We start from the raw sequence: 13,977 nt of genomic DNA, 5'->3' as shown, positions 1-13,977 counted from the left end.
ACAGATGGCCAACGGGCACATGAAAAGATGCTCAACATCATTAATCATCAGAGAAATGCAAATTAAAACCACAGTGATATATCACCTCACACCTGTCAGAATGGCTATCATCAAAAAGTCAACAAATAACAAATGCTGGTGAGGACGTGGAGGAAAGGGAACCCTTGTACACTGTTGGTGGGTATGTAAATTGGCGCAGCCACTGTGGAAAACAGTATGGAAGTTTCTCAGAAAAACTGAAAGTAGAACTGCCATATGATTCAGCAGTTCCACTCCTGGGTATATATCTGAATAAACCAAAAACATCAATTTGAAAAGACACATGTACCCCAATGTTCATAGGAACATTATTTACAATTGCCAAGATATGGAAGCAAACTAAGTGTCCATCAACAGATGAAGGGATAAAGAAGATGTGGTATATACATGGATATACAGTATGTGGATATACAATGGAATACTACTTAGCCATGAAAAAGAATGAAATTTTGCCATTTGCAGCAACGTGGATGGACTTGGAGAGCATTATGCTAAGTGAAATAAGTCAGACAGAGAAAGAAAAATACTGTATGATACCACTTACATGTGGAATCTAAAAAATACAACAAACTAGTGAATATAACAAAAAAGAAACAGACTCACAAATATAGAGAGCAAACCAGGGGTTACCAGTGAGGAGAGGGAAGGAAGGAGGGGCAAGATAGGGGTAAGGGATTAAGAGGTGCAAACTACTATCTATAAAATAAGCTACGAGAATATATTGTACAATACAGGGAATATAGCCAATATTTTATAGTAATTATGAAGGGAATATAACCTTTAAAACTGTGAATCACTATGTTGTATACCTGAAGCTTATATAATATTGTACATTATCTATACCTCAATTTTAAAAAAACATTAACAAAAGTGCATCATAAAAAAAAATTATGTGGCACACATATACAATGGAATATTACTCAGCCATAAAAAGAAATGAAATTGAGTTATTTGTATTGAGATGGATGGACCTAGAGTCTGTCATACAGAGTGAAGTAAGTCAGAAAGAGAAAAACAAATACTGTATGCTAACACATATATATGGAATCTAAAAAAAAAAAAAAAAAAGATTCTGAAGAACCTAGGGGCAGGACAGGAATAAAGACCCAGACGTAGAGAATGGACTTGAGGACATGGGGAGGGGGAAGGGTAAGCTGAGACGAAGTGAGAGAGTGGCATGGACATATACACACTACCAAATGTAAAATAGATAGCTAGTGGGAAGCAGCCGCATAGCACAGGGAGATCAGCTCTGTGCTTTGTGACCACCTAGAGGGGTGGAATAGGGAGGGTGGGAGGGAGGATCAAGAGGGAGGGGATATGGGGATATATGTATACATATAGCTGATTCACTTTGTTATAAAGCAGAAACTAACACACAATTGTAAAGCAATTATACTCCAATAAAGATGTTTAAAAAAAATTAAATGTAGTCTTTATCTTCTCAAACTCCACTTCCTTCTATTTTGATTCTAAGGGAAATAAAAATTAATTTTCCTTCATCTATCCCAATATAATCCATCATCGGCTGTGGGTTTCCTCTTACTATGGGAGAGAGTAAGGCCATATGTTACTTTATCTCTTCTGTTGAAGAAGAATCACTATTCATGCTCTCTGGGCTCCTCTTTCTCCCTAAGCCCTTAGATCCTCATCCCTATTTAGAATTCCGCAGTGTGCTGGTCCCCTGGGAAAAGAACCAGTCACTGATTGGCTTTTTGCTATATTTATTACCATGGTGCAGTAGAAGGGGAAAACCCTCCTTCTCTTAATTTATTGTGAAAATATTTTAAGGATGTTTGTTAAGACACGTTATTTATGCTAATCTATGATGGCAGTGTCTATCCATATCAAGAGGTGGTCCAGAATTGAGAAAATGAAGAAAAATAACAGAGGCGTCCGTTGAGGTTGGACTATAGATTAAAGCAAGCGTTGATTGAGAGCAGGAAGACAGGAAACCAGAGTCAGCTGGCAAGGCTGAATTGAGTAACACAGGGGACCAGTATTGCTCTTGAGCCTGTGATCATATATTTGGGATAGAAAGGAAAGGGAAGAGAGGTAAAGAATAGAATTCAAAATAAATATTTATTATGTGTGTAACCCTGTTACTTGTCTTACATCACTAGAAAGGTCAGCAGGTAAAGTTAATGATAAAAAGAACCCAATTTATCTATAGGTGATGAAAGAAATTCAGTAGGTGATACAAGACCTTATTTTTAAGTTCACATAGGGCCATCTTTCAGTACACCTAAGTACAACCAGATAGTAACTTGAAATCTTTGTCTCTTTTTCTCCTTTCTTAAAACACTGTTTGTCTTTCCTTGTGGCCCATGTCTTTCCAACATGTCACTGTCCCCATGTGACTAAGGTCAAGAAGAACCATTGGCCTTCTGTGCCATCCCTGACTCTAGTCGGAGAGTCATATTGGACTCTCAGTCTTCTGAATGAAACACGGAAGAAAGACAAACTTCATTTTTGCTAGTATTGATTGCTTCTCATCATAACTTCTGGGTGTTACTATTTATAATATTGAAATAACTAGAGAATGAGTCAGAAAACCTTGCTCTGCCAAAACTGTCAGACATTTCCACGTAGTTTTCACAACCCACCATGCAGTATTTGTTTACCACCATTATGCAGATGAAGACAGGTTCTGAGAATTGTAAATTATATAACTTCATTTACTGTGAATAGTAGGTCCAATCCCTCTCAATATTTCTTCCAAGAATGGGCAGGCGGTTAGAGGGGTGCAATACCATGGAGAAGTTTAGAATTGGGTAAACCTGAAAAGGACGTTATCAAAAAAAAAAAGAAAGAAAGAAAGCACTCAAGACTGCTTTTATTTGTGTGTCTTCCCTTTTATCTAATCACATAAATATATGTATAATATGTCTATTATTTATATAGCTTTTATGTAGATACAGATATCTTTCTTTTTTTAACTTCTGAATATCCTTTCTGGCAGTTTGTCTCAGGTTGGTATTTTCAGTCTATGGTATTCTTAATATGAGTTAATTTCCTGATAAATGTGGCTGAATTTAACTCAAAAATATTTAAAATCAACAGCTGTCCAGACGAAATGCAATTATTTACACTGAAAACATCATTCTCTTTAAAGTTGAAAAAGTGGATACAATGGTACACATATAGTCTCAGAGATTTTGACCAGTGGTCACACAATCCAGACAAAATACCGGAGACACAATTCCAAACCCAAGGGAGAAAGAGGTTGAGTGGCAATTGAGCGGTGGTAGGACTGGGTATGTGAAAAAGTCCGCATGAACATGGTTCATATGATAGTCTCAGAATTGTGTCCAGTTATGTTTAACTGGCAGCCTCCTTGAAAGTTTACCTAGATCACTAATTAGCAACAGCTTCGGAAACGGGAGGCATTTCTCTTTGTCCCTTCTTTCTCATCTTAGCATGGGCAGCAGTTGCCCATGTTTTAATTACTTTTCATTTGTTCAACCAAGAATCTGAGTGACCCTCTCACTAACACTGTTTTCATTGCACAATAGACCATGTGCCGGGTGGGCTTCCTGAAGAGGATTAATGAGAGCCAAGTACAGAAATCTGCTCGGGTTATTAAAGGCTAACAGTGATTGTTCTAATGTGTCTGTTTATTATGCACATTATCTCCTCTACACTCATTATATTACCTAGTCAATGTGTTTGTCAATTGTTAATATCTTTCTGTTGCAGATACAGATGTGGTGTATAAAAGCGAGAATGGACATGTCATTAAACTGAATATAGAAACAAATACTACTACATTATTACTGGAAAACACAACTTTTGTAAGTAATGAATAATTAATTACTTGAATCATTTCAGTATTGTTTAGAATGCTCTCTTGGTATACATAATGGTCATTTTCTTCAGCTTCAGCACTTGCAAAGCTTTTCAGGTGAAAAGTTGAGGCTGGGATATTATTAGAATCAGTAGATCTATTGATAGAAAATACCCATGTGACCATCCGCTCTGTTTCCTCCCCATTTATCCTTTTTAGTAAATGAATAAGTGTTTCTAAGAATAATATTTTCTTAGAATGAATATTTGTTCCAATATTTTCTATGTAAGTTTAGCCATACAAAGGCCAAAATTAAAAAAAAAAAAGGTTAATCTAACCCAAGTCATCATAACTTTTTCTCCCCCTTTACTTTTCATTCTTCCTAACTTGTTTCTAATTGTGGTTTTCGAAATCAAGTAGAAGGCAGGCTTTGTAAAACTGGCCTGTAGTTGGAGTTGATATGCTTTACTTTTATAATTAAGCATTCTATCAGTATCATTTCTCTTCTCCAGAATCATTGTTTGGCCTAACAATGATCCAAATAACTGAATGTATTTATTTTGCTCTCATAAATGTACATGAACTTTGGGGGTAAATTCAGTCCTCTTAAGGTTAGATTTAGCTATGATTACCTATTGAGTAAGTGATAATGAATTAACTGCTTCAAATGTTCAAAATCTAGGATCAAACACCACTGAAAAATAGTTTAAAGTTATTTGCTCATTGTTTTATACAAAGGTTCAATGTATTGCCTATTAGATGAGTTCTTATGTTATAACACATGAACTTAGGCCTCAGAAGACCTCCTATACAAATTAAAGGAATAAGCAAACCATCAGATACTTTTTGTACTTATTGCTACTTGTACATTTGGAATAAACATTTGGTCTTCATGTTTGTAAGAGGGTGGCCAGGTGGAAGAGATGAAGTGAAAACTTCTGTTGTTAGTGTTTTTATTTAATAAGAGAAAAGTGGTTGTTGAAATCATGCAGTGATTATATATGTATACATTTGTTAGACTAAATTAAACCAACTAGCTGAGGTACTTTAGCAATTAGGTTATTAACTAACTAATAATGGCATTTCTATTTTTAAATGAATCAGTTAATTCACAGATATTAGAAGAGCAGATACTCTGAATGCAACGATTTATAGTACTTGTGGAATGCCAAGGAAATATAAGCCATATTGCTCACTTTCTTAGAATATGGATTTCCTTGGGGGAGATAATGCTTACCTTCCTGAAAAAGTTTAACAGACAGCATAGAGCAGTATCTATTATTTCTTAATTGATTGGGCCTCGGGGATACTAGAGAAGAGGCTAAGCAATCATCAAGAGATGCTGAAATCAATGGGAAAGAAGCTCTCCATATGAGATAGGACAGGAGGTAGAAAGCAGGAATCAGTAATTATGACAGCTAATGATTGGCTGATTAAAGTCAATGCGAATTAATTTCAATAAAACTAGTTTGGAGAACAAAATTAAATGAATTTTTGTATTTGTTTCCTTTATTATAAAGTAACATTTTTGATGGGGGGTATAGACCTTTAGTGGTCAAGTATTTAAGTTAAGAATAAACACGTAGTACATGAATATCTGGTTATGTGACTGTTCCACACTGATGATCCTCTTACACAGGTTAATGAGGTCTTCTACTGGTCACTAATTATCTTTTTTTTTTTTTCCAGCATTTATTCCTTGCTTTCTTAGTCTCTTTGGTACATCAGAAAAGGAACAGAACAAACCTTTTCGGTTATTATTTCATTCTGTTGTTGGTACTTCATACTTTACACCAACCCCATCTCATTGTAGTTTTCTCCATGTGCTGCTTAATGCCATTTTATCTTTATGCTTGTATGTTTAATCTTTTAAAAATCCTTTTGAGGTCTATTTCTGCTCTTTTCTATGTTGGCCATGACTCTTAATTACCACCGAGTCATATTTAACAAATATTCTAATTTACTGATCTTTTAAGATTCGTAGGCTCCCTGAAGACATTTATCTCACAACACAGATAATTAAGCAGTTTATAAGTCCTAGAGGCATCAGAATTCAGTGGAGGAGGGTGAGGATAAAGATTGGAATGCGACTTATGTTTCCAACTAGTTAACGCAGAACTGCAAACAAAAATTACAAATTAACACGAATCCAGATGAATTCAAAGGAACTTATTTAATCATTTTCTCCTTCTAACTCCAAAATAGAATTATTAAACACACTTGTGTTTTAAAGATCATGCTAAGCTAAAGTCTGGATATGCTTTCTCTCTCAGGCCATACTCTTGGGAAAAAAATCTCTTATCAGAGCATAAAATTTTTATTTATAGCGTAGTTTTTTTTCATTGAGCAATTAGCAATACTTTAATGACAATTATAATTAATTGGATTAGATCACTATAAGAAGCTTTGTAGTAAAGTGTACCAAGGCAATTGAGAAAAAAAATTATTACTTAAAATATGATAACAGAATAGCCTATTGTATAATAAGACATATTTTGCAAAAAAATGTGACTGCCAATTTATTTTAAAACTTAATATAACATCACATTGTCATTTCTCTGCTTACATACATTTTAAATATGAATGGTGGGCACTTTTAGCTATGTAATCATGGTTAGCAGACACTATGAGTAACGATAATATTGGCTGTGACTGTCAAAAATAAAACAAAAGTAAATAATTTTCCTGAAATAATTGGCTTATGTCTTAAGGCATTCTTTTGGAGTGAAGATAGGTGGACTTCTAATGAAGGAGAAAATTAAAGCGTATATAACTTTTTGAAGAGGAGTTACATGAAAGGAGTGATTTAGCCCCAAAACTGCTCTTAATCATTTTTAAGTGTTTGGAAAAGTTATCTCATAAAGCCACAACTATTTCAAACAAAAGCTCATTCACAGTGTCATAATGAGGAAAATGTTTCATAAGTATTAGCTGTATTCTTTCTACTGGAAATAATTTGAATATCACCAGTAGTCTTGGCAAAAAACACCAGCATTCATAAATAGTTCTGTCAAATCTCTGAGATTAGAAAGGAATTGGAAACATGATTCTAAGCTATATGCTTAAACATTACTAAGATTTAAAAAAAAAAAAAGCTTGTGTACTAATATGGAAAGGGAAACTAAATATCTGTAAGCTTTTAAAACTATGCTATAAAAATAGCCTAAAGCAGAGAAAGGAAATTCAAGGTAACATTCAAGGGAAATGTTACTTACATACGTTTTGGTCCAACTATTTATTTATAGGTCATTACAAAATAGTAGGTTTGACTAGAACCAAAGAATATTTATGGACTTATCATGCATAAAGATAGCATCAGTTGATTTGCATAACACTGCAGTATTTTTTTTTAACATCTTTATTGGAGTATAGTTGCTTTACAATATTGTGTTAGTTTCTGCTGTATAACAAAGTGAATCAGCTATACGTATACATATATCCCCATATCCCCTCCCTCTTTCATCTCCCTCCCACCCTCCCTATCCCACCCCTCTAGGTGGCCACAAAGCACGGAGCTGATCTCCCTGTGCTATGTGGCTGCTTCCCACTAGCTATCTGTTTTACATTTGGTAGTGTATATATATCAATGCCACTCTCTAACTTCGTCCCAGCTTACCCTTCCCCCTCCACGTGTCCTCAAGTCCATTCTCTACATTTGCGTCTTTATTCCTGTCTTGCCCCTAGGTTCTTCAGAACCTTTTTTTTTTTACATTCCATATATATATGTCACCATACGGTATTTGTTTTCCTTTTTCTGACTTACTTCACTCTGTATGACAGACTGTGGGTCCATCCACCTCACTACAAATAACTCAATTTCATTTCTTTTTATGGCTGAGTAATATTCCATTGTATATATGTGGCACATCGTCTTTATCCATTCATCTGTCGATGGACACTTAGGTTGCTTCCATGTCCTGGCTATTGTAAATAGTGCTGCAATGAACATTGTGGTACATGACTCTTTTTGAATTATGGTTTTCTCAGGGTATATGCCCAGTAGTGGGATTGCTGGGTCATATGGTAGTTCTATTTTTACTTTTTTAAGGAACCTCCATACTGTTCTCCATAGTGGCTGTATCAATTAACATTCCCACCAACAGTGCAAGAGGGTTCCCTTTTCTCCACACCCTCTCCAACATTTATTATTTGTAGATTTTTTGATGATGGCCATTCTGACTGGTGTCAGGTAATACCTAATTGTAGTTTTGATTTGCATTTCTGTAATGATTAGTGATTTTGAGCGTCCTTTCATTGTTTGTTGGCAATCTGTATATCTTCTTTGGAGAAATGACTATTTAGGTCTTATGCCCATTTTTGGATTGGGTTGTTTGTTGTTTTTATATTGAGCTGCATGAGCTGCTTTAATATTTTGGAGATTAATCCTTTGTCAGTTGCCTTTTTTGCAAATATTTTCTCCCATTTTGAGGGTTGTCTTTTCATCTTGCTTATGGATTCTTTTGCTTTGCAAAACTTTTAAGTTTCATTAGGTCCCATTTGTTTATTTTTGTTTTAATTTCCATTTCTCTAGGAGGTGGGTCAAAAAGGATCTTGCTGTGATTTATGTCATAGAGTGTTCTGCCTGTGTTTTCCTCTAGGAGTTTTATGTGTCTGGCCTTACATTTAGGTCTTTCATCCATTTAGAGTTTATTTTTGTGTATGGTGTTAGGGACTGTTCTAATTTCATTCTTTTACATGTAGCTGTCCAGGTGTCCCAACACCACTTTATTGAAGAGACCGTCTTTTCTCCATTGTATATTCTGATCTCCTTTATCAAAGATAAGGTGACCATATGTGCGTGGGTTTATCTCTAGGCTTTCTATCCTGTTCCATTGATCTATGTTTCTGTTTTTGTGCCAGTACCATACTGTCTTGATTTCTGTAGCTTTGTAGTATAGTCTGAAGTCCAGGAGCCTGATTCCTCCAGCTCCGTTTTTCTTTCTCATGATTTCTTTGGCTATTTGGGGTCCTTTGTGTTTCCATACAAATTGTGAAATTTTTTGTTCTAGTTCTGTGAAAAATGCCATTGGTAGTTTGATAGGGATTGCAATGAATCTTTAGATTGCTTTGGGTAGTATGGTCAATTTCACAACGTTGAATCTTCCAATCTGAGAACATGGTATATCTCTCCATCTGTTTGTGTCATCTTTAATTTCTTCCATCAGTGTCTTATAGTTTTCTGCATACAGGTCTTTTTGTCTCCTTAGGTAGGTTTATTCCTAGGTATTTTATTCTTTTTGTTGCAGTGGTAAATGGGAGTGTTTCCTTAATTTCTCTTTCAGAGTTTTCATCATTAGTATACAGGAATGCAAGAGATTTCTGTGCATTAATTTTGTATCCTACCACTTTCCCAAATTAATTGATTAACTCTAGTAGTTTTCTGGTAGCATCTTTAGGGTTCTCCATGTATAGTATCATGTCATCTGCAAACAGTGAGCATTTTACTTCTTCTCCGATTTGGATTCCTTTTATTTCTTTTTCTTCTCTGATTGCTGTGGCTAAAACTTCCAAAAGTTTGTTGAGTAATAGCGGTGAGAGCGGGCAACCTTGTCTTGTTCCTGATCTTAGTGGAAATGGTTTCAGTTTTTCACCATTGAGAACAATGTTGGCTGTGGGTTTGGCATATATGGCCTTTATTATGTTGAGGTAAGTTCCCTGTATGCTTACTTTCTGGAAGGTTTTTGTCATAAATGGGTGTTGAATATTGTCAAAAGCTTTTTCTGCATCTATTGAAATTATCATATGGTTTTTCTCCTTCAGTTTGTTAATATGGTTTATCACATTGATTGATTTGCATATATTGAAGAATCCTTGCATTCCTGTGATAAACCCCACTTGATCATGGTGTATGATCCTTTTAATGTGCTGTTGTATTCTGTTTGCTAATATTTTGTTGAGGATTTTTGCATCTATGTTCATCAGTAATATTGGCCTGTAGTTTTCTTTCTTTGTGACATCTTTGTCTGGTTTTGGTACCAGGATGATGGTGGCCTCGTAGAATGAGTATGGGCATGTTCCTTCCTCTGCTTTATTTTGGAAGAGTTTGAGAAGGATAGGTGTTAGCTCTTCTCTAAATGTTTGATAGAATTCGCCTGTGAAGCCATCTGGTTCTGGGCTTTCGTTTGTTGGAAGATTTTTAATTACAGTTTCAGTTTCAGTGCTTGTGATTGGTTGTTTCATATTTTCTATTTCTTCCCGGTTCAGTGTCAGAAGGTTGTGCTCTTCTAAGAATTTGTCCATTTCTTCCAGGTTGTCCATTTGATTGGCATATAGTTGCTTGTAGTAATCTCTCATGATCCTTTTGTATTTCTGCAGTGTCAGTTGTTACTTCTCCTTTTTCATTTCTAATTCTGCTGAGTTGAGTCTTCTCCCTTTTTATCTTGATGAGGCTGACTAATGGTTTATTAATTTTGTTTATCTTCTCAAAGAACCAGATTTTAGTTTTATTGTTCTTTACTATCGTTTCCTTCATTTCTTTTTCAGTTATTTCTGATCTGATCTTTACGATTTCTTTCCTTCTGCTAACTTTGGGTTTTTTTTGTTGTTGTTCTTTCTCTAATTGCTGTAGGTGTAAGGTTATGTTGTTTATCTGATATTGTTCTTGTTTCTTGAAATAGGATGTATTGCTATAAACTTCCCTCTTAGAACTACTTTCGCTGCATCCTATAGGTTTTGGCTCGTCCTGTTTCCATTGTCATTTCTTTCTAGGTATTTTTTGATTTCCTCTTTGATTTCTTCAGTGATCTCTTGGTTATTTAGTGGTGTATTGTTTAGGCTCCATGTGTTTGTATTTTTTACAGAGTTTTTCCTGTAATTGATATCTAGTCTCATAGCATTGTGGTTGGAAAAGATACTTGATACGATTTCAATTTTCTTAAATTTACCAAGGCTTGATTTGTGACCCACAATATCGTCTATCCTGGAGAATGTTCCTTGAGCTCTTAAGAAGAAAGTGTATTCTGTAGTTTTTGGATGGAATGTCCTATAAATATCAATTGAGTGCATCTTGTTTAATGTGTCATTTAAAGCTTGTGTTTGCTTATTTATTTTCATTTTGGATGATCTGTCCGTTGGTGAAAGTGGAGTGTTAAAGTCCCCTACTATGATTGTGTTACTGTCGATTTCCCCTTTTATGGCTGTTAGCATTTGCCTTATGTATTGAGGTGCTCCTCTGTTGGGTGCATAAATATTTACAATTGTTATATCTTCTTCTTGGATTGATCCCTTGATCATTATGTAGTGTCCTTCTTTGTCTCTTGTAAGTCTTTATTTTAAAATCTATTTTTTCTGATACGAGAATTGCTACTCCAGCTTTCTTTTGATTTCCATTTGCATGGAATATCTTTTTCCATCCCCTCACTTTCAGTCTGTATGTGTTCCTAGGTCTGAAGTGGGTCTCTTGTAGACAGCATATATATAGGTCTTGTTTTTTTATCCATTCAGCCTGTCTATGTCTTTTGGTTGGAGCATTTAATCCATTTACATTTAAGGTAATTATCAATATGTGTGTTCCTATTACCATTTTCTTAATAGTTTTGGGTTTGTTACTGTAGGTCTTTTCCTTCTCTTGTGTTTCCTGCCTAGAGAAGTTCCTTTAGCATTTGTTGTAAATTTGTGGTGCTGAATTCTCTTAGCTTTTGGTTGTCTGTAAAGGTTTTAATTTCTCTGTCAAATCTGAATAAGATCCTTGCTGGGTAGAGTAATATTGGTTGTAGGTTTTTCCCTTTCATCACTTTAAATAGGTCCTGCCACTCCCTCTGACTTGCAGGGTTTCTGCTGCTAGATCAGCTGTTAACCTTATGGGGATTCCCTTTTATGTTATTTGTTGCTTTTCCCTTGCCGCTTTTAATATTTTTTCTTAGTATTTAATTTTTGATTGTTTGATTAATATGTGTCTTGGCGTGTTTCTCCTTGGTTTTATCCTATATGGGACCCTCTGTGCTTCCTGGACTTGACTGACCTATCCTTTCCCATATTAGGGAAGTTTTCAACTATAATCTCTTCAAATATTTTCTCAGTCCCTTTCTTTTTCTCTTCCTCTTCTGGGACCCCTATATTTCAAATGTTGGTGCATTTAATGTTGTTCCAGAGGTCTCTGAGGCTGTCCTCCATTCTTTTCATTCTTTTTTCTTTATTGTGCTCTGTGGTAATTATTTCCACTATTTTATCTTCCAGGTCACTTATCCATTCTTCTGCCTCAGTTATTCTGCTATTGATTCCTTCTAGAGAATTTTTAATTTCATTTATTGTGTTGTTCATCATTATTTGTTTGTTCTTTAGTTCTTCTGGGTCCTTGTTAAACGTGTCTTGTATTTTCTCCATTCTATTTCCATGATTTTGGATCATCTTTACCATCGTTACTCTGAATTCTTTTTCAGGTAGACTGCCTATTTCCTCTACATTTGTTTGGTCTGGTGGGTTTTTACTTTGCTCCTTCATGTGCTGTGTATTTCTCTGTCTTCTCATTTTGTTGAACTTACTGTTTTTGTGGCCTCCTTTTCGCAGGCTGCAGGTTCGTAGTTCCCGTTGTTTTTGGTGTCTGCCCCCAGTGGGTAAGGTTGGCTCAGTGGGTTGTGTAGGCTTCCTGATGGAGGGGACTGGTGCCTGTGTTCTGGTGAATGAGGCTGGATCTTGTCTTTCTGGTGGGCAGGTCCACGTCTGGTGGTGTGTTTTGGGGTGTCTGTAAACTCATTATGATTTTAGGCAGCCTCTCTGCTAATGGCTGGGGTTGTGTTCCAGTCTTGCTAGTTGTTTGGCATGGGGTGTCCAGCACTGGAGCTTGCTCGTCGTTGAGTGGAGCTGGGCCTTAGCCTTGAGACGGAGATCTCTGGGAGGGCTCTCGCCAATTGATATTGGTCTCTGGTGGTCCAATGTCCAGAACTCGGCTCTCCCACCTCATAGTCTCAGCCCTGACTCCTGGCCAGAGCACCAAGACCCTGTCAACCACATGGCTCAATAGAGCTGAAATTTAGGGACTTCCTGGGTGGTCCAGTGGTTAAGACTCCATGCTTCAACTGCAGGGGGCACAGGTTCGATCTCTGGTTGGGGTGTTAAGATCCTCGGGCGTGTCGTGGGTTTTACTGTCTTTTTTAGTAAGAATGCACAGATAGGTAGAAAACTTGGGGCCAGTCATGGCAGGCTGCCATTGCAGTATTTTTATTTGTTTAAATTTCACTTATTCTGCCACTGAATATTTGGGCTGGGGGATAGATAAAAATCTTTTTACCACCAAGATATCAAGGAGCTTATTTTCTCATTTATGTTTGAGGAAAGAGCTGCGTGTTGAAAAAAAAATAGAATGGCACAAGCAATTATTTTTTGGATAAAGACAACCAAAATTTCACCTCTTAAAATTTGAAATAAAGAAAGGTTATCAGGGTTTTCTGACCACCCAGGTGTTTCACATGCTGGCTATAATCATGGCGGATTTATATGTTAAAAATCTGGCCTCAGACAGGGCATACAACGATGGCAGAGTAGGAAGACCCTGAACTCACCTCCTCTCATGGGCATAGCAAAATTACAACTATTTACAGAACAACTATTGATACGAAAGATCGGAATCTACCAGAAAAGATCTTCCACAACTAAAGATATAAAGAACGAATCACAACAAGACAGCTGGGGGTGTGGGCAGAGTTATGGTATATTCAAGACCCATACCTCTGGGAGAGTGATCCACAAATGAGAACATAATTACAACTGCAGAGTTTCTCCCCAAGGAGCAAGGGGTCTGAGTCCCATATTGGGCTCCCCAGCCGGGGTACCAGAGCAAGAAGTGGAACCCCCAAAATGTATGGCTTTGAAGGCCAGAGGGGCTTACTTTCAGGTGATCCAGAGGACTGTGGGAGGTAGAGACTCCACTCTTAAAGGATGCACACACAATCTCACACACTGTGGGACCCAGGGCAGAAACAGTAGTTCGAAAGAACTCTGGGTCAGACCTACCTGCTGATCTTGGAGAAGCTCCTGGAGAGGCAGGAGGTAACTGGAGCTCACTCTGAGGATATAAATACTGGCAGCAGCCATTTTAGGGAGCTCCTTCTCCCATGTGGAAACTGATGCTGTCAAGGAATATTTTGGAATCCTCCCTCCTGCTTATTAAAGTCAGGACCCAGCCCTGCCACCTCCACCTTCCAGCCTGTAGGCAC

The 13,977-nt window shown here is 36.7% G+C and overlaps 1 protein-coding gene across 1 annotated transcript in view; it reads left to right on the top strand.

The window, feature by feature from the left end:
• Positions 1-13,977, top strand: part of DPP10 (dipeptidyl peptidase like 10) — a 685,728-nt gene that overhangs the window by 347,355 nt on the left and 324,396 nt on the right. The window contains exon 4 of the mRNA XM_061199257.1: positions 3,739-3,833. Coding sequence (XP_061055240.1) covers positions 3,739-3,833 — 95 coding nt within the window. The remainder of the gene's footprint in view (positions 1-3,738; positions 3,834-13,977) is intronic.

This window comes from Eubalaena glacialis, chromosome 1 (genome assembly GCF_028564815.1).
Source record: "Eubalaena glacialis isolate mEubGla1 chromosome 1, mEubGla1.1.hap2.+ XY, whole genome shotgun sequence".
NCBI classification, from domain to species: domain Eukaryota; kingdom Metazoa; phylum Chordata; class Mammalia; order Artiodactyla; family Balaenidae; genus Eubalaena; species Eubalaena glacialis.
The sequence above is the reverse complement of the archived record's forward strand: the minus strand, read 5'-3'. Positions and strand labels throughout refer to the sequence as shown.